We start from the raw sequence: 20596 nt of genomic DNA, 5'->3' as shown, positions 1-20596 counted from the left end.
ATTAGCTCCATAATATCGACAGACACATGGCAAACGTTGTTTAGAATCAATCCTCAAGGTGTTTTTCACATATCTATTCGATAATCTATCAGTGGTGGCAGTTGGCTTCTCATCATGCGACGGAGGACACCAAGCGACCACCTGGTAGATGTAGTCTCTTATGGTCAATCTTCCAATGATATGCCTACAAATACGTCACAATGCTGCAGATACCTTGGGGAAAACGTAAGCTGACTCCTAGCTCCTTCACAGCCATATAAGGAGTCATTGGCATGAGGCGGTTTCAAAAAAATGCGGCACTTCCTGATTGGATTTTTATCGGGGTTTTTTCTGGAACATCAGTTCTGTGGCACTCGCAGACAATATCTTTGCAGTTTTGGAAACGTCAGTGTTTTCTTTCCAAAGCTGTCAATTATATGCATAGTCGAGCATCTTTTTGTGACAAAATATCTTGTTTAAAACGGGAACGTTTTTCATACAGAAATTAAAATAGCGCCCCCAATATACAAGAAGTTTAGTTAAACTGACTATCCTACCGATCCACGACTTCGGTGATGTCATTTACAAAATAGCGTCCAATACTCTACTCAGACCGCATCCAGTTTTCTATCACAGTGCTATCCGTTTTGTTACCAAAGCCCCTTATACCCTTATCCCACTGAGACCTGTATGCTCTAGTCGGCTGGCCCTCGCTACATATTCATCGCCAGACCCACTGGCTCCAGGTCATCTATAAGTCTATGCTAGGTAAAGCTCCGCCTTATCTCAGCTTACTGGTCACGATAACACCCACCTGTAGCACGCGCTCCAGCGGGTATATCTCACTGATCATCCCCAAAGCCAACCCCTCATTTTGCCGCCTTTCCTTCCAGTTCTCTGCTGCAGGTGACTGGAATGAATTGCAAAAATCGCTGAAGTTGGAGACGTACATTTCCCTCACTAACTTTAAACATCAGCTAACCGAACAGCTAACCGAACAGCTAACCGAACGCTGCAGCTGTACATAGTCCATCTGTAAATATCCCACCCAATCTACCCACCTCACCCCCATATTGATTTTATTTGGTGATTGACTCCGCTGTCCTGGCGTCGTGAGGGAGTTTGTTCCACCATTGGGGGGCCAGAGCAGCGAACAGTTTTGACTGGGCTGAGCGGGAACTGTACTTCCTCAATGGTAGGGAGGCGAGCAGGCCAGAGGAGGATGAACGCAGTGCCCTTGCTTGGGTGTAGGGCCTGATCAGAGCCTGGAGGTACTGCGGTGCCGTTCCCCTCACAGCTCCGTAGGCAAGCACCATGGTCTTGTAGCGGATGCGAGCTTCAACTGGAAGCCAGTGGAGAGAGCGGAGGAGCGGGGTGACGTGAGAGAACTTGGGAAGGTTGAACACCAGACGGGCTGCGGCGTTCTGGATGAGTTGTAGGGGTTTAATGGCACAGGCAGGGAGCCCAGCCAACAGCGAGTTGCAGTAATCCAGACGGGAGATGACAAGTGCCTGGATTAGGACCTGCGCCGCTTCCTGGGTGAGGCAGGGTCGTACTCTGCGGATGTTGTAGAGCATGAACCTACAGGAACGGGCCACCGCCATGATGTTGGTTGAGAACGACAGGGTGTTGTCCAGGATCACGCCAAGGTTCTTAGCACTCTGGGAGGAGGACACAATGGAGTTGTCAACCGTGATGGCGAGATCATGGAACGGGCAGTCCTTCCCCGGGGAGGAAGAGCAGCTCCGTCTTGCCGAGGTTCAGCTTGAGGTGGTGATCCGTCATCCACACTGATATGTCTGCCAGACATGCAGAGATGCGATTCGCCACCTGGTCATCAGAAGGGGGAAAGGAGAAGATTAATTGTGTGTCGTCTGCATAGCAATGATAGGAGAGACCATGTGAGGTTATGACAGAGCCAAGTGACTTGGTGTATAGCGAGAATAGGAGAGGGCCTAGAACAGAGCCCTGGGGGACACCAGTGGTGAGAGCGCGTGGCGAGGAGACAGATTCTCGCCACGCCACCTGGTAGGAGCGACCTGTCAGGTAGGACGCAATCCAAGCGTGGGCCGCGCCGGAGATGCCCAACTCGGAGAGGGTGGAGAGGAGGATCTGATGGTTCACAGTATCGAAGGCAGCCGATAGGTCTAGAAGGATGAGAGCAGAGGAGAGAGAGTTAGCTTTAGCAGTGCGGAGCGCCTCCGTGATGCAGAGAAGAGCAGTCTCAGTTGAATGACTAGTCTTGAAACCTGACTGATTTGGATCAAGAAGGTCATTCTGAGAGAGATAGAGGGAGAGCTGGCCAAGGACGGCACGTTCAAGAGTTTTGGAGAGAAAAGAAAGAAGGGATACTGGTCTGTAGTTGTTGACATCGGAGGGATCGAGTGTAGGTTTCTTCAGAAGGGGTGCAACTCTCGCTCTCTTGAAGACGGAAGGGACGTAGCCAGCGGTCAGGGATGAGTTGATGAGCGAGGTGAGGTAAGGGAGAAGGTCCCCGGAAATGGTCTGGAGGAGAGAGGAGGGGATAGGGTCGAGCGGGCAGGTTGTTGGGCGGCCGGCCGTCACAAGAAGCGAGATTTCATCTGGAGAGAGAGGGAGAAAGAGGTCAGAGCACAGGGTAGGGCAGTGTGAGCAGAACCAGCGGTGTCGTTTGACTTAGCAAACGAGGATCGGATGTCGTCGACCTTCTTTTCATAATGGTTGACGAAGTCATCTGCAGAGAGGGAGGAGGGGGGGAGGGGGAGGAGGATTCAGAAGGGAGGAGAAGGTGGCAAAGAGCTTCCTAGGGTTAGAGGCAGATGCTTGGAATTTAGAGTGGTAGAAAGTGGCTTTAGCAGCAGAGACAGAGGAGGAAAATGTAGAGAGGAGGGAGTGAAAGGATGCCAGGTCCGCAGGGAGGCGGGTTTTCCTCCATTTCCGCTCGGCTGCCCGGAGCTCTGTTCTGTGAGCTCGCAATGAGTCATCGAGCCACGGAGCGGGAGGGGAGGACCGAGCCGGCCTGGAGGATAGGGGACATAGAGAGTCAAAGGATGCAGAAAGGGAAGAGAGGAGGGTTGAGGAGGCAGAGTCAGGAGAAAGGTTGGAGAAGGTATGAGCAGAGGGAAGAGATGAAAGGATGGAAGAGGAAAGAGTAGCGGGGGAGAGAGAGCGAAGGTTGGGACGGCGCGATACCATCCGAGTAGGGGCAGTGTGGGAAGTGTTGGATGAGAGCGAGAGGGAAAAGGATACAAGGTAGTGGTCGGAGACTTGGAGGGGAGTTGCAGTGAGGTTAGTGGAAGAACAGCATCTAGTAAAGATGAGGTCGAGCGTATTGCCTGCCTTGTGAGTAGGGGGGAAGGTGAGAGGGTGAGGTCAAAAGAGGAGAGGAGTGGAAAGAAGGAGGCAGAGAGGAATGAGTCAAAGGTAGACGTGGGGAGGTTAAAGTCGCCCAGGACTGTGAGAGGTGAGCCGTCCTCAGGAAAGGAGCTTATCAAGGCATCAAGCTCATTGATGAACTCTCCGAGGGAACCTGGAGGGCGATAAATGATAAGAATGTTAAGCTTGAAAGGGCTGGTAACTGTGACAGCATGGAATTCAAAGGAGGCGATAGATAGATGGGTAAGGGGAGAGAGAGAGAATGACCACTTGGGAGAGATGAGGATCCCGGTGCCACCACCCCGCTGACCAGAAGCTCTCGGGGTGTGCGAGAACACGTGGGCGGACGAAGAGAGAGCAGTAGGAGTAGCAGTGTTATCTGTGGTGATCCATGTTTCCGTCAGTGCCAGGAAGTCGAGGGACTGGAGGGAGGCATAGGCTGAGATGAACTCTGCCTTGTTGGCCGCAGATCGGCAGTTCCAGAGGCTACCGGAGACCAGGAACTCCACGTGGGTCGTGCGCGCTGGGACCACCAGATTAGGGTGGCCGCGGCCACGCGGTGTGGAGCGTTTGTATGGTCTGTGCAGAGGGGAGAGAACAGGGATAGATAGACACATAGTTAACAGGGTACAGAAGAGGCTACGCTAATGCAAAGGAGATTGGAATGACAAGTGGACTACACGTCTCGAATGTTCAGAAAGTTAAGCTTACGTAGCAAGAATCTTATTGACTAAAATGATTGAAATGAAACAGTACTGCTGGAGTAGGCTAGCTGGTAGTGGCTGCGATGTTGACACTACACTAATCTGGTTAAATAAAGGGGAAATAAATAAATAAAATAAAACTCAAGCAGGTCCAGCAGTTCCTCAGGTTTACCAATTTTTACAGGCGTTATCTACTCAACTTTGGTGAGAGAATGCCAATAGTGTGCAAAGCTGTCATCAAGGCAAAGGGTGGCTACTTTGAAGAATCTCAAATATAAAATATATTTTGATTTGTTTTGCACATTTTTTGGTTACTACATGATTCCATGTGTTATTTCATAGTTCTGATGTCTTCACTATTACACAATGTAGAAAATAGTAAAAAAAAAATCAAGAAAAAACCCTTTAAGTATTAGGTGTGTCCAAACTTCGACTGGTACTGTAGGATAATAAACTTTACACTTTTGATTTGTCCCCAGAGACATCCTCACTCACTGTTCATCAATAGTCTTCACTTCAGGCCGGAAGAGGAAACAATCTGGCCTTCCAAGCCCTCACTGTGAGCCCCCAGGCTGCCAGGCCCCCGCTGGACACATTTTAATCTGCAACCCAATGCGAAGTGGGGCTGTGGAGCTGCGCTCTGTGGGATTAGATGTGTCACCCTATCCCCCACTTTGTGTCCCATTACCCAGCAGTTGTAATGCTCACACCAGTGTGACGTGTCTGGGGGTAGCGGGCGGGCAAGGTGAGCTGAGCTGGCCTGAAATGTACATTTAAATTAACCACAGCGACAGCTAGGGAACAGGGGGTGTTACATTACATGTGTGCCGCCCCACATACTCACAAAGAAATACATGCAGATACACAAATACACACACAGAACTAATTTGTGTCACACACTCAAACACACACAGAATTTATTTCTTCTCTACCACAACAACCCCCCCCCCCCCACACACACACACACACACACACAGACAAGCATGCTTACTGGGGAGGGCGGGACAGGCCAGCTAGCTGTGTGTGTGGTAAGAAATGTCAGCGAGGGAGGCTTACCATTTATATTTCAGTGCTGTTGAGCCTCCTGCTCATCACGGGATCCTGCTGTATTTGGGCTTGAGATAAGCTCTGTTAGGATCAACACAACGGCCCTGTAAAGCAGCCAGGGGGAGCAGTGATTTGGAGAAATGCTGATGCATGAGAGAGCATATCACAACAAACAAATGACAAAGGTATTAAAGAATGTCTTAGAGTGTCCTTGAGATGACCCTCTATAGTAAGAAGAGGTCAAAATGGATGAACAAGCTACCGGAGAGAGAGGACTCTTAAAGCTGAGGTGTTGCCTTAGAGTTAGAAGGATGTGACAAAGGAAGGCGGCCACTCTGCTGGGCAGCTCAAGGTCACTCGGAGAGAGCTCTACCCAGGCAGGTCACCTCCTGGCCAGGCAACACAGAGAGGGCCAGGTGGTCACACTCTTCCCTCCTCACCACCAGAACTGGGTCACCGAGTTGATGGATTCCTTTCTTTTTGACTTTCTCTCAAGTCTTTTTATGGCCATCATACATAGTTTATTGGCGTGCTTTGCTCTGGAGGCATTTGGTATTTTTGATGCAGGGATACCCTTGTTGACAAGCCCAGTTGTCGGGCACACTGTCCCAACAGCCAATTTCATTATTCATCATCATGTTCTGTGTTAAATCTCACCAATTCATGTAGAATAGACACAAATGCAGCATTTTACATGTGTTCCTTTACTTGTTCTAATAAGAGATTAAAGTATGTACCGTATTTTGTGTCCTTTGCAACCTGCATAGTAATAATAAAGTTATTAAATGCAAATTGGAGTTTTCCTTATTCCATCTCGCTCTAAGGGCAGCTCATTTCATTTGATTAAGTTTAGGGTTAGGGGTTGGCTTTTAACATCCTTGTGTGTGGCAACCTGTGAGCCTATTGTTTAGTTCAATCTCAGTGTGCTGATTGTTGAGCTTTCATTCAACCTGCTCTGGAGGCAGAGTTGCCCTCAACAAGAATGAATAAGGAGTTCTCTCTCTTGGTGTATGTTTTTATTCACCTTTAATTAGCTAGGCAAGTCAGTTAAGAACAAAGTCTTATTTACAATGATGGCCTGGCCTAACCTAGCCTAACCCTCCCCTAACCTAGCCAAACCCTCCCCTAACCCGGACGACGCTGAGCCAATTGTGCACTGCCTTATGGTACTCCCAATCACAGCTGGTTGTGATACAACCCGGGATCAAACCAGGGTCTGTAGTGACACCTCTAGCACTGAGATGCAGTGCCTTAGATCACTGCGCCATTTGGGAGCCCACTGCTGTGTCTTGTTCAATTTTGTTTTATTTCACTCTACTTAACTCCCCTTATCCTATTTCTTCTCTTTCCTCTCCTATCAGAATACATTGAGGAGAAATGGACATGCATTTCCTTGTGCTCGAGTCTGTCTTATTAGGCAATTGATATATACTGCAGCACCAAATGGACTGGCAGGTCATGGAACCCTGAAATGCAGTTTGAGAAAACCCAGGGGAATGGCCACGGCAGACAGCTTGGATCCCACCATGACCCCATGACCTCTCAGAGACACTAGGAGGAAGAAGAGGGCAGGAGGTGTCCCAATAGTCTTAAGTTTCCTATTCCTTTTCTCCTTTCATTTGTGATATGTCTGGGATGTTTTCCTGATCATGTGACACTAATGTCATGGCTGCCAGTAGTGGGAAGTTTGTGGATTTCAGCTACCGGCACACTGACTGACTGCGCCCTTCACCACTAGGTAAGTCAGTCGTGGTGTTTCCCTCACCTCAGAGGGATAGACTACCGCTACCTCGGAGGTTCCCAAACTTTCTCACTAGGACTACCTGAGTGTCCCAGCAGCTTTTTTCCCACCAGGGTATGACAAGCTAATTTCTTTCCTTTGTGGATTAATAAAGTACAATCTCATATCTCACCATGATGCTAGTTCTGCTGAATATAAAAAATTGAATAACATTTAATTATTCCCCCCCCAAAAAATCAGCCTTTGTTTTCAAATATTCTATCTAATGAATGTGAGAATGAGCTCTTTCGGACAATTTTAGTCCCGGCAGACTCGCACCAGAGTTTTTGAAGCATCACGAGGAACGAGAGGAAACACAGTAGGAACACAGTAGGGGTTATTTATGCATGAAGGAGCATTGTGCCATAGTACGTAGGGATGGCTGTTTCTTTGTCTTGGTGAGAATAATAAATGATCTTACAGTACAGCTTGGAGGGTTTCCTGTATAGACCGTCTACTGCAAAGAAATGCAGCTTGTAGGTGTACTGATTTATGTGTGCGTGCGAGTGCGTGCGTGCGAGTGCGTGCGTGCGAGCGAACGAGCATGAATTGCATGTGTAAAATTATGCACAGTACAGTACATCAATCAGATCTCTGAGCCTTTTACCGGTTTGAGTGTTTCATTGATGAATTATTAATGTGCATCATATTCTAGTACAGTGGCCTGAATACAGTATAGGCAGATTCTTGTACAGTGGCCTGAATAAAGTATAGGCAGATTCTAGTACAGTGGCCTGAATACAGTATAGGCAGATTCTTGTACAGTGGCCTGAATAAAGTATAGGCAGATTCTAGTACAGTGGCCTGAATAAAGTATAGGCAGATTCTAGTACAGTGGCCTGAATACAGTATAGGCAGATTCTAGTACAGTGGCCTGAATAAAGTATAGGCAGATTCTAGTACAGTGGCCTGAATAAAGTATAGGCAGATTCTAGTACAGTGGCCTGAATAAAGTATAGGCAGATTCTAGTACAGTGGCCTGAATACAGTATAGGCAGATTCTAGTACAGTGGCCTGAATACAGTATAGGCAGATTCTAGTACAGTGGCCTGAATACAGTATAGGCAGATTCTAGTACAGTGGCCTGAATACAGTATAGGCAGATTCTAGTACAGTGGCCTGAATACAGTATAGGCAGATTCTAGTACAGTGGCCTGAATAAAGTATAGGCAGATTCTAGTACAGTGGCCTGAATAAAGTATAGGCAGATTATTGTACAGTGGCCTGAATAAAGTATAGGCAGATTCTTGTACAGTGGCCTGAATACAGTATAGGCAGATTCTAGTACAGTGGCCTGAATAAAGTATAGGCAGATTCTTGTACAGTGGCCTGAATACAGTATAGGCAGATTCTAGTACAGTGGCCTGAATACAGTATAGGCAGATTCTTGTACAGTGGCCTGAATACAGTATAGGCAGATTCTAGTACAGTGGCCTGAATGCAGTATAGGCAGATTCAATTGATGGTCTAGTTCACACATGCACATACATTTGCTGAATTTCTTGAGGTAGAAATAGACCAATCAAATTTAGAACCAACAATAATAAAAATGAAATCCATAAAATACATTCTTTAATTGAAAAGAACTACATTTCCCTGTTTATAGACTGTATACTGTAAGGATGTTGTACGTAAAACAATAATACTACATGGAAGGATATGAGTGACAGAGTTGTTAATAGAGTTTGTGTTGCTGCTTGTTGCTATACGGTTGTTATTGCTGTTTGACGTGTCCAAAGGACCCATCACAGGCCCCTTGAGTGGCCCCCTTTTGATAAGAGTGCATCAAGGTGCCTGCATCACTGGATGAATCCCATTTAATCCATTTTAAATCCCAGACAGACTATCCACTCAGTCAACAGGAACTCTTAATGGGCCACTTCTGGTTGAATTATTCATCTGGATTACGTACTGTATGGTGCCCAGGTCTGGACAGGCTTCCTGCATACATGGGCACAAATCCTGTAGCCGCTGTGGCACCCACGTAACAGCCAGGCAGAGCTGTCCTTGGCTGGCACTGAATGGCCTGGGGTGTGGGTGCAGCTAGGCCCTATAGCTAGGTTATGGCTCTATAAGAGTGTGTGTCTCTCCTTTTTTAAAGTGTTCTACTCTGCTATCCTGAATACAGTATAGGCAGATTCTAGTACAGTGGCCTCCCTAAACAGGTGTGCGGTTTCTTTCGCCTCCACATACGGCCCTATGACCACCTGTCTTAGCCCTCCAGGCTTATCGCTCCAGCCTTAGCTCCCCTCTGGGTTCTCCTGGCCCTGGGCTATACAACAGTGCTGATGGTAGAAGAGGCCTCGGACTGTTCCTGCTTGGTGGGCAGAGACTTGAGGTACTCCAGGTGGCGGCGGGCGTCCTCTGTGTTGTTCCGGACGTAGTAGACCAGGTAGGAGATGACCATGGTGAACCAGCCGAACATTGTGACCAGCATGGCCACGTCTGTGGTCTTCTTCATCACCACGCACAGGTCCAGGTCCTGGGCCAGCAGGAAGGGCACGCCCTCTGCCCCCACGTCGGGCGGCTCTGACGTCTCGCACACGATGCCTGTCAGCGACAGGGGCTCCAGGTGGATGAAGGGCATGGCCAGCTGCAGGCTGCAGTCGCAGTGCCACGGGTTGTTGGTCAGGTTGGCGCGCGCCCGCAGCCCCTCGAAGGCCTCGGGGTTAAAGTTGACCAGTTTGTTGGAGGACAGGTCCAGAAAGGTGAGCGAGGGCCCCAGGCCCCTGAAGGCCCCTGGCTCCAGCTGGGCCAGCTCATTGTTCGAAAGGTCCAGCTCGCTGAGCATGGGCAGGTCCCAGAAGGCGTTGCTGGGGACCACAGTGAGCAGGTTGAAGTCCAGGTAGATGCGTTGCGTGTCATTGGGCAGGTCCTGGGGGATCTCGGTGAGACGCAGGTTGCTGCACCGCACCGTCTTGCCACGGCCGTCGCTCTCGGAGCAGTAGCAGCCCTGGGAGCAGCTGGTGGCGGCGTGGTGGAAGCAGAAGGTCATCAGTACCAGGCTGTGCAGCAGCAGACACATGACCACCGAGTGGCGCAGTAGCCAGCCACTCTCCAGAAGGGGCATGGTGCGATATGGGCATGTTCCAGAGAAGACCAACCTGGGAGAAGGAGCGGAGCCAGTGTCAACCTCCCCAATTGCTGTCAAGCCTATAGAGAAACAGGAAGCAGGATTGGTGGAGGGAGACAACACAACCTACTGATAGGAGAGGTACAAATTAACACCCTCCAGTAGCTGCAATTCGTTACCAACCATGCAAAAAAATCTATGATAAATAGTGTTTGGCCAGTAACCGAAAGGTTGCTGGTTCGAATCCCGAGCGGACTAGGTGAAAAATCTGTTGATGTGCCCTTGAGCAAGGAACCCTTATTGCTCCTTTAAGTCACTTTGGATAAGAGAATCTGCTAAATGACTAAAATGTAATGTAAAAAAGTTAAAAGTAGATGTGCTCAAGAAAGTTATTTTATACACAGATGCAGGATAACTAGCCCTGCGGTGAGGAGGCAGAGCGGATCTTGCGGTCTCGTTTCAGCACAGTTGGTTGACTGGACCGTGTTTACACGTCTAGCTTTAGGGAAAGGATGAGGATCCAAATCAAAAACCACACTGGCAAAAACAAGCATCAAGCAAAGAGAGCTTTGGTGTCACCGTGAGTCTATGATAATTGACTTCCCTGCAGTTCTGGCCTATTTCAGTGCAGAGCTGCTGATACCATGAACATAATCCATGTCTGCACCACAGTGACAGGGATATGAACAAAATGCTTTCGTCCTTTGACATATTTCACAAAAATACCCGCCACATTATATTATATACAATGGGAATGCGGTTCTGTACTATACCTCTAACATTCTACCAACAAGGACTCCAGAATCTATCATTCTCTTTGAGCTTTATATATTCTTTGTGCTATGACGAAATTGTTTACAATATTTAGTAACATTGCCAGAGCCGCATGGCCATTTGGTCATTCAGCGCCACGACTGTGTTCATTAGGCCAATCAATAAACTGCTTATGTGCTCAGAACCAGAGTCATTTTGTCTGAAGTGCAAGTAACACTGAGGTAACAACTTGTTTGTGTGTCCTGTAATTTACACTTTTTATTTTGCATGTAAGCCTCTAAAAATAGTCTGTCCTCCAACCTTAACACACTTCATTAATACCTGAACACCAACCATCTGCTATCCCATTACTAATCCTCTTCGGGAAAAAACAACTTAATGTCAATGGAACGTCATTGTACGTTGCCATCCAACACCATTGTAAGGCTAAATGCTTAAAACAGCATCAAAGGCAATCAAAACAGCCTTAGCATGTGGTGCTAGCAGCCATATCCTCTCCTGTAAAAACAGTAGAGCTTAAACTCTCTGACTTTGGCTGGTTCTTCAAAATGGCTGGAGACCAGGGCAAGATCCACTTACCCAGATTAAAAAATGAAATCGATCTCTAAGTACCTCTTAGTATCACATGACTGAGGGAGTCGTCTAAGGGACGCATCCTAATAAGACCAGACCAGTTGAAGGAATGCCAGAGCAATAGCCCTTGTAATGAGTCTGGGGAGAAAGAGAGATATGCCCAAAGCACCCAGAGTAGATCAAGACCGTCCCTATCAGCCCTGCCCTGTACTTCCTCCTCACAAAGACCCACTCAGATGATTATCCCCAATTTTTCCTTAGTGCTAAACAAAGAAGCCCGACCTATTTTAGTCTGCGGTCTGCACTTATTGAAAGGGTATATAGTGGAACAACACTGACTACAGATAACACCAAATGCCCAGGGATATGAAAAGGCTGCCTAAACTGAATGGGGTGTAACACGGTGTTCCTGTGTAAGACAAGTGGTAGTTTTTCCATCATGCTCCATGTGGCCCTGACATTTCACTGACTGGGGGAGGGAGGGTGCGGAGGTATGGAGACCCAAGGAAATTGGACACATGAGGACAGAGTTGTGAGAGTCCAAAGAGAGAGAATGACATCGAGAGAGAGAGAGAGATGGGGAGAGATCTGAGGAGAGGAGGTAACATTACAATGTCAACGGAGAAGAACACAGAGGAAGGAACACTGAAGAGAGATTAATGAAATGTATAGCGGAAGATTGGGAAATATTTGCATGTCATGGGCTGAGGAGGATAGCTGTCAATGAAAGGTGGAGGATGGATGACAGAGGGATGGATATGGTGATGGAGAGACAAGAGTGAGTGTGGGATAAAGCTATGGGACATCAGGAGGAGGGAAAGAGAGCAACAACAACCTCATTAAAAGGTCCAATCCGTTTATCTCAATATCAAAAAATAATAAGTTTTGGAACTCTTTCTTATTGGTCTGTTAACGAATTTAACACATGGTGATGTCACCGTGGATGGCCAAAATTCCCTCCCACCAAAACAATATTTTCAAACAGCTCTTACACTATCAACATTTTCAATTTTACACTATCAACCTCAGTGTACATTTTACACTATCAACCTCAGTGTGGAAATATATCTATAAACACAGGAAAATCCCGTTCTTGACTGCACTGGGACTTTAAATCAATAGATCAATACATCGGGTTAAGTTCATTCTGTCCACAACCCACTGGGCACAGACGTAATTTCAATGTCTAGTTTTGATTTACATATGGTTGAATAGTCAACTAAGGTGACTTCAACGTTAAACCAATAGAACATGTCACCATGTCATTGGATTTAGGTTAAAAGTTGGGTGAGAAAAAATGTGGACAATCTGTCAGTGTGCCCTTGAGCAAGGCACTTAACCCTAACAGCACTTGTAATTCGCTTTAGATAAGAGCGTTTGCTAAATCACGTAAATGTAATTCAACGTCATCACATTGCATGTTTTTGTTGAAATGATGTGGAAACATCGTTGATTCATCATTTAATTTGACAAGACTCTCAAGACAAGAGCCCAAAGCTCAGTTTTGGCAGTTCATAAATTGACTGCAGTCAATATTACATCTCAGGCGCCAAGTGCGCAAGAGTAATAATTTAAACAGGTCCTAAATTTGCTCCACAACTCAGCCAAACAACAGCTTGAGCCAAATGAGATATAGGTTCCCTTTTCATTATTAATCAACATAATAATCATTGAGGAATTAAACTACGATATCCTCAATGCAAAGCATTGTCAAAGTTGTTCATGTATGATTTGGTGTGATTGTTATTTGTATTATCTTTCTGTCCAGGCAACCACTGATAGACCTAACCTGTCTAAGCAGGTCATGAGGATGATTCTTATATATAAATATATAAATATATATGAGAGAGAGAGAGCGAGAGAGAGCGAGAGAGAGAGAGCGAGAGAGAGCGAGAGAGAGCGAGAGAGAGCGAGAGAGAGAGAGAGAATTATCAATATGTTATTTTGAGATGCAGACACTTAGATATGAGACTAACCTTATTACCATGCTGTCCAAACACCACTCTTCAGTCCCTGTCCACCCAAATCATGAAAACATTTGTGTCTGATTAGGGACTCAGATTGTTGAATGCCTGCCTGATTTCCATTGGAAGCCCTCGTGCATTTATTTACAGAATAATATATTCTGGTAGAGAAAAAGGAACACACGTTTTCATTAAAGGGCAATACGCAGTTGAAACTATAATAAAGAGTCACCACGCTACTGTTTAAGTAAACAGCTAAGGGATAAGGCTGGAGAAATGTAACCACTCACAAATTCATACACATACCTATGGATACAAGGACTGACCATACTTGATATTATATATACAAGTATAGGGCTATAAAGTACATTTTTTTTATTACATTGTTTACAAACAATGGAATAAAACAAGCTTCTATTTTGGGTTGTGATGGGGTAAGCTCGAGGCATTTATAAGTTATATTCTTCAAGAATCAATGGGGACCATACATATAAGTGATTGAAAGGTTTAAAAAAAATCACAGATTGTCCCTTTAAGCAGAACATCATTTAGATTTATTAGTCCATATAATAATGTACAGCTGCAGGAATTAATTTACATTTTGAATGTTTACCCCTGCCTTTGAAATGTTTTATCAATTCAAATGAAAGCAATGAAGGAATTATTTAAGGATGGATCAAGTTTTTTATTAAATTGTTCACTTTGAAGGGTATTCAGACATACAATACATTCATACATACAATGACTTAATCATAAATAATGACATGATTACCACTTAGGATATTATGACGCTATTCTTTACTATTATTTACACACTCACAAATATTTGACCTACTCCTTTTCTCTGCTTTAATATTCAGAAATGTCATTGTAAGCAAAAAGCGTGTCACCAATGCCTCCTGGGGAATTGATAGCTTTTTGATAAGCTGACACGGTTTGGTTTATTCTTAAACAATACTTTTCTGAGCCTGAATGTATTAAACACGTTGCAATTATTTATTTCCCGTTATAGTCTAAGTGTAGCTCAAATAAATAGCCTACAAGATACTGCATGCTGTATTTAAAAGTAGATGTTAATGTCTGTATATCGAAGTCACAGTAAAACGCATGCATTTTGCATAAGAACGTGCACAAGCATCACTTACATCTTTAGCATTCTTCCTCTCCTTCGCATGGCGGGTGGCACACAACATAATCACTTTAGTTTCAGGACAGTTTCAAATTGTCAAAATATATCAGAATTCATTCCACTCCAAACTGCAATTCGCCAATATTTTCGATCGCATCAATGAGGTCCTCTGTTGCAATTCGGCCAACTTGTGCGAAGACCCACACTGACAACTGTGCGCACACAGTAATGTACCTTTACTTGGGTGCTCGCTCAATGCAGCCTTTTAGTTTCCACGCAACCAGAAAACTAAGCAACACTGCTGTAGCCATCGGAAATTGGCAGGGACACGACACGCAAGGTGAGGCCGCCTATGGATGGCTTCATCCAAGTGTGTGATCCTTCCAATTATGACAAATAATGATGGTGCAAGCGGAAGCCACGGAGCGCAATGCATTTACACACTGAAAGGACATAGGCTACTGAAATCTGAAATCATTTTCCTACATAATAATGAAACTCCATTTGTTTGGTATTATAACGTCTTCCAAAAGCTTGTATTTCGAATAACAGCTTTACAGATTTCAAGTACCCCACCTGTGGTCCCATATATTCTCTATAGTAAACTGAGATTATTCAACAATCTCAGAAGAGTTATGACACAATTGATATTACAGATGTATTAGAATACACTGCACACATACACACAGCCATTGATTCTTGAATAATATAACTTATACATGCCTCAAGAGCTTATTTCAACTGTTGTATCTCGTCAATATTAGAAATTTGTTCCTAATGTTTTCTACACTCAGTGTATAGGGAAAATGGAGCCATTTGGGAGGCAGTAAGGAAGAGGAGCACCACCAGTCAGTCAAATACCTTACATTCGCCATGTAGATTGCTTTACTCCAAGAATTACAAACAATGTAATTGTAAACAAACAGTGTAGCAAAACATGAATCAAACTGTCATTTTGATTCGGTCCTTGCATCTATAGCTCCATCTATGAATTTGAGAGTGGTAACATTTCTCCAGCCCATCCCTGAGCTATTTACCCCATACAGTGTCGAGGCACCTGCTTTGTCATCGTTTGAACTGCAGATTGCACCTTTAAGAAAGTGGGGTTGACTAATCATGTTTGATCTGCAGGTTGTTGTTTCAGTACTGTGTTGCCCGCTGCGTCCGGGTCTCTTCCTGCCTGCTGCCAACCGATAAGGACGCCGTCCAATCAAAACCACACCGTGATAACAGACACAGGGTGGGGCCCGAGAGTAGCCGCCAAGCAAGCAGTCAGAAGGTATTCATGGAATTGAAATCAATAGAAAGACCACAACTAACTCCCCCACAATGTCCCCTCAAACCTACGAATCAATGTTAATGACAGAATGTGTGTGACTGAATAATGGACTGAATGTATTTGTGTTTGCAAAATAGATCAAGAATGGACTTAATTTGTATTTTTCCCCCGAAGAGACTAAAATTGCTATTGTATTGTATTGGACACATCATTGAGGCTGGATTATGAAGCACATGAAGCTGAAACAGCAGAAAATGTGACTAGTTTCTCATCGTCGAGAGACGATCGGGATGGCGTCCCAAATGGCACCCAATTCCATGTATCAGGGACGTCACTAGAGATTCATGGATGGGGGGGATAAGCCTCTTTTAGGGGGTCTGGGCAGGATTTGATTTAAAGCCCCCAAAACGTCTTTTCATCACGTATTGTTAGAGTAACAACTGGTGTAAAATCGATTAAAATAAGGTTATTTTTGGTCAAGGTTGGCTAAAAGTATACCTCATAGTTTGTGTTAGACACTGATCTAATATGTCTCGGTTAAATTCTATCCAAATAAAGAAATTAAAGTCCACTCTGTCCCCATCCATGCAACACCAACAAAATGCACAAATATGCCTGTACTATCTAGCCAAAATACTTTTGGATGTTATTTTGAGAGAGAGAGAGAAACAAATGTAAAGACATGCAGATCATACTATACCAGTACAAAAAAATCTTTATTTAAATTTCACCTTTTTGTTAATTGTTGCTAAAAATTAGCCCAATAATTCAGTCACATGGAACATCTTAAAACAGTATCATCCACAATGGGGCAAAACTAAATTCAACTAATGAGCCAAATTAAAATTAAAAAACAGAAAAATAATTAGGAATGAAATCTGATTTAAAAAAGTAAGATCCCAAACCAATATTACAACCTATATTACAGAAATGCTCCTCCTGCTTCTCTCTTTTGATGGTTACTTTGTGGTTGGATGCATCAAAGTGTATCTCCTATTTTTAAAGGTGGCAAAGTGGTCAATAACACTATGACTGTGGCTTAGTGGCCCAAGCACTTCACCCGCAATGGACATGACTGCAAGACTTGCAAGCCTTTTCTGACCCATTGTCTTACGCAACCAGGAGTGCAGCCGGCGAATCATCCAGGAGGTTATGCACAGCAAGCATATCTTTGGGAGGACATACAGCCTCTCTTTTCCGGGCAAGAAAGTTTTTGGCCACAAGCATCTCTTCTGTTTTAACATCAATACCGTAGTGCTTGGCAAACTCAGTTTGAGTTGGGGTTGCATGCCTGTATGCCTTTGAGCGGACCTGCATCTACAGTCGAGAATCGCTGGTCAAGCTCACAAACCATCCTGTCCAAGCAGGGGAGCAACAACTCTTTTTTAATTGTTTGGGAACATGACAATTCTGTGTCTAACCCCAAGGAGGTCTCCACCACCAAGTCTCTAATGTTCCATTGTTTGCACTTTCTTGCTGCATCTGCCTCTGGAATATTGTGAATTTCACAGAGTGCTGTGGATTTGTCATAAAGTTACGTGGTAAATGCATCTGTGCGTTTGACTTTCAGTGTGTCACATACAGCTTGTTTGCCGAAACAAGCTTCTGCCAGGTCTGCAGTCTCTTTCTGGAGGAACATGTGTAGTCCCTCAGTTATAGAAAGAGGGGACTGAAACATCAGTAGAAAATACAGAGAACTGATGAAGTCCCTCAGTTACAGAAAGAGAGACTGAAACATTTGTAGCAAATACAGAGAACCTATGAAGTCCCTAAGTTTTAGAAAGAAGGGACTGAAACATCAGTAGCAAATACAGAGAGCTTATGAAGTCCCTCAGGTATAGAAAGATGGGACTGAAACATCAGTAGCAAATACAGAGAACTTATGAAGTCCCTCAGTTATAGAAAGATGGGACTGAAACATCAGTAGCAAATACAGACAGCTTATGAAGTCCCTCAGTTATGTAAAGAAGGGACTGAAACACAAGTAACAAATACTCGATGGAGAACTTATGAAGTCCCTCACTTACAGAAAGATGAGACTGAAACATCAGTGGCAAATACAGAGAACTTATGAAGTCTCTCAGTTACAGAAAGAAGGGACTGAAGCATCAGTAGCAAATACAGACAGCTTATGAAGTCCCCCGGTTACAGAAAGAAGTGGCTGAAACATCAGTAGCATATACAGAGAACCTATGATGTCCCTCAGTTATAGAAAGAAGGGACTGAAACATCAGTAGCAAATACAGAGAACTTATGAAGTCCCTCAGTTACAGAAAGACGGGACTGAGACATCAGTATTAAACACACAGTGGGGAACTTATGAAGTCCCTCAGTTACAGAAAGAAGGGACTGAAACATCAGTAGCAAATACAGAGACCTTATGAAGTCCCTCAGTTACAGAAAGAAGGGACTGAAACATCAGTAGCAAATACAGAGAACTTATGAAGTCCCTCAGTTATAGAAAGATGAGACTGAAACATCAGTAGCAAATACAGAGAACTTATGAAGTCACTCAGTTATAGAAAGAAGGGACTCAAACATCAGTAGCAAATACAGAGAACTTATGAAGTCCCTCAGTTATAGAAAGATGAGACTGAAACATCAGTAGCAAATACATGATGGAGAACTTATGAAGTCTCCTCAGTTACAGAAAGAAGGGACTGAAACATCAGTAGCAAATACAGAGAACTTATGAAGTCCCTCAGTTACAGAAAGACGGGACTGAGACATCAGTATTAAACACACAGTGGGGAACTTATGAAGTCCCTCAGTTACAGAAAGAAGGGACTGAAACATCAGAAGTAAATGCAGAGAGCTAATGAAGTCCTCTGGTTACAGAAAGGACTGAAACATCAGGAGCATATACAGTTGTCCCCACCTCTCTGGATCTATTTGTTGTCCCCACCTCTCTGGATCTGTTTGTTGTCCCTCCCTCTCTGGATCTTCTAAAGCCCCCTAAAATATGCTTAGCGACGTCCCTGCCCTGTGTACTTCACTATACACTGAGTGTACAAAACATTTGGAACACCTGCTCTTTCCATGACATAGACTGAGCAGGTGAATCCAGGTGAAAGCCATGATTCCTGGTTGATACCACTTGTTAAATCCACTTCAATCAGTGTTGATGAAGGGGAGGAGTCAGGTTAAAGAAGGATTTTTATGCCTTGAGACAATTAAGAGATGGATTGTGTATGTGCGCCATTCAGAGTGTGAAGATATAAGTGCCTTTGAACAGGTTATGGTAGTTGGTGCCAGGGGCACCGGTTTGAGTGTGTCAAGAGACACTGCTGGGGTTTTACGCTCAACAGTTTCCTGTGTGTATCAAGAATGATCCACCAACCAAAGGGCATCCAGCCAACTTGACACAAACTGCGGCAAGCATTGGAGTCAACATGGGCCAGCATCCCTGTGGAACGCGTTCGACACCTTGCAAAGTCCATGCTCCGATGAATTGAGGTTGTTCTGAGGGCAAAAGGAGGTGCAACTCAATATTAGGAATTTGTTCCTAATGTTTTATACACTTAGTGTATAGGAAAAATGGTGCCATTTGGGAGGCAAAAAGGAAAAAGGAAGCGAGAGCACCACCAGTTAGTCAAATGCCTTCTCCATGTAGCATCAGATCTCTCCAAATGCCTGGGATGATGCGTGAATGCCTTCTACATTAGCAGAGTATAGTTAATACTTACAGATGGTTCCGGGGAACTTCATATGAGTCTTGTGAGGCCCGTGGGCATCCTGGAGCAAAACAACCAGGCTCTACGTGTTCGAGAGTCTCACCTTTCCACAGAGGAGTCCTATTAGTGGCCTAAACTGTTCGGACTAAACAGACAGAAGTTGGTAGATCGTGTGTACCGACTTCAGACAAGTCCCAATACGCTTGTGGGGGTAGTAGAGCAAAAGGGAGAACACCATTGTGTTCGTGACAGTCATCTTTTGGATGTTAGGGGTAAGGGAAGGGTTAACTAACATGCTAAGTCATTTCAAAGTAGGTAGAAAGTAGTGGCAAAGTTGCTTGTCAACTATAACGTTTGTGAAGAGATTTCAAAAACCTTGTGAGAAGATCCATTTTCAGGATGTCTCATGGTCTGACAAACACCACTGTAGCTCTGTCACTCACCGCAGATGCGGAAGTGCGACATAGGCGGATACGGTGGATTGAGACAGATCCAATGCAAAACTGATATCTCTAATTTAAACTGAGGATTTTTGAGGATTTATCTGAGGATTTTTGTATTATGTCAAATACATTTCTGCTGGGGATCAAATGACATTTTATTTGTCACGTGCGCTGAATACAACAGGGGATACCTTTTTCATTAAAGAAAATAGGTATTAGGTGAACAATAGATAAGTAAAGAAATCATCATTAGTCATTTAGGTCAACATTGGATCATTCAGAGATCCTCACTGAACTTCTGGAGAGAGTTTGCTGCACTGAAAGTAAAGGGGCTGAATAATTTTGCACGCCCAATTTTTCAGTTTTTGATTTGTTAAAAAAGTTTGAAATATCCAATAAATGTCGTTCCACTTCATGATTGTGTCCCACTTGTTGTTGATTCGTCACAAAAAAATACAGTTTTATATCTTTATGTTTGAAGCCTGAAATGTGGCAAAAGGTCGCAAAGTTCAAGGGGGCTGAATACTTTCGCAGGGCACTGTATCCAGTCATTGTGCTAACACTAGTTAGCATTATCTCACAAAACTACCTCTGACTTTCTTCATACTTGACATAGATAAATGGTATCCACGAGTTCATCTGACTCTGGGGAAGTAGATAAAGGGCCTCATTGCCAAAATAACAAAGTATCCCATCAACATGGACACAGAGGATGCCTACAACTTACTAATCAGCCATGGTGGTGCTGCAGTGCTACTAAGTGTGAACTCAGCTGAGGTGCATACTGTATGTGTTAGAACATCCCCGGGAGGTTGATGTAACA

General features: G+C 44.5%; 1 protein-coding gene across 1 annotated transcript; it reads right to left on the bottom strand.

Annotated features, from left to right (window-relative positions):
• Positions 1-8776: 8776 nt before the first annotated feature.
• Positions 8777-9934, bottom strand: LOC135525199 (leucine-rich repeat-containing protein 3B-like). Its single transcript, XM_064952933.1, has one exon. It carries the CDS (start codon positions 9932-9934, stop codon positions 9137-9139), a length of 798 nt encoding a protein of 265 aa, XP_064809005.1. The 3' UTR covers positions 8777-9136.
• Between the last annotated feature and the right edge of the window lie 10662 nt (positions 9935-20596).

Source organism: Oncorhynchus masou, chromosome 31 (assembly GCF_036934945.1).
Source record: "Oncorhynchus masou masou isolate Uvic2021 chromosome 31, UVic_Omas_1.1, whole genome shotgun sequence".
In the NCBI taxonomy this organism is placed as follows: Eukaryota; Metazoa; Chordata; class Actinopteri; order Salmoniformes; family Salmonidae; genus Oncorhynchus; species Oncorhynchus masou.
The sequence above is the reverse complement of the archived record's forward strand: the minus strand, read 5'-3'. Positions and strand labels throughout refer to the sequence as shown.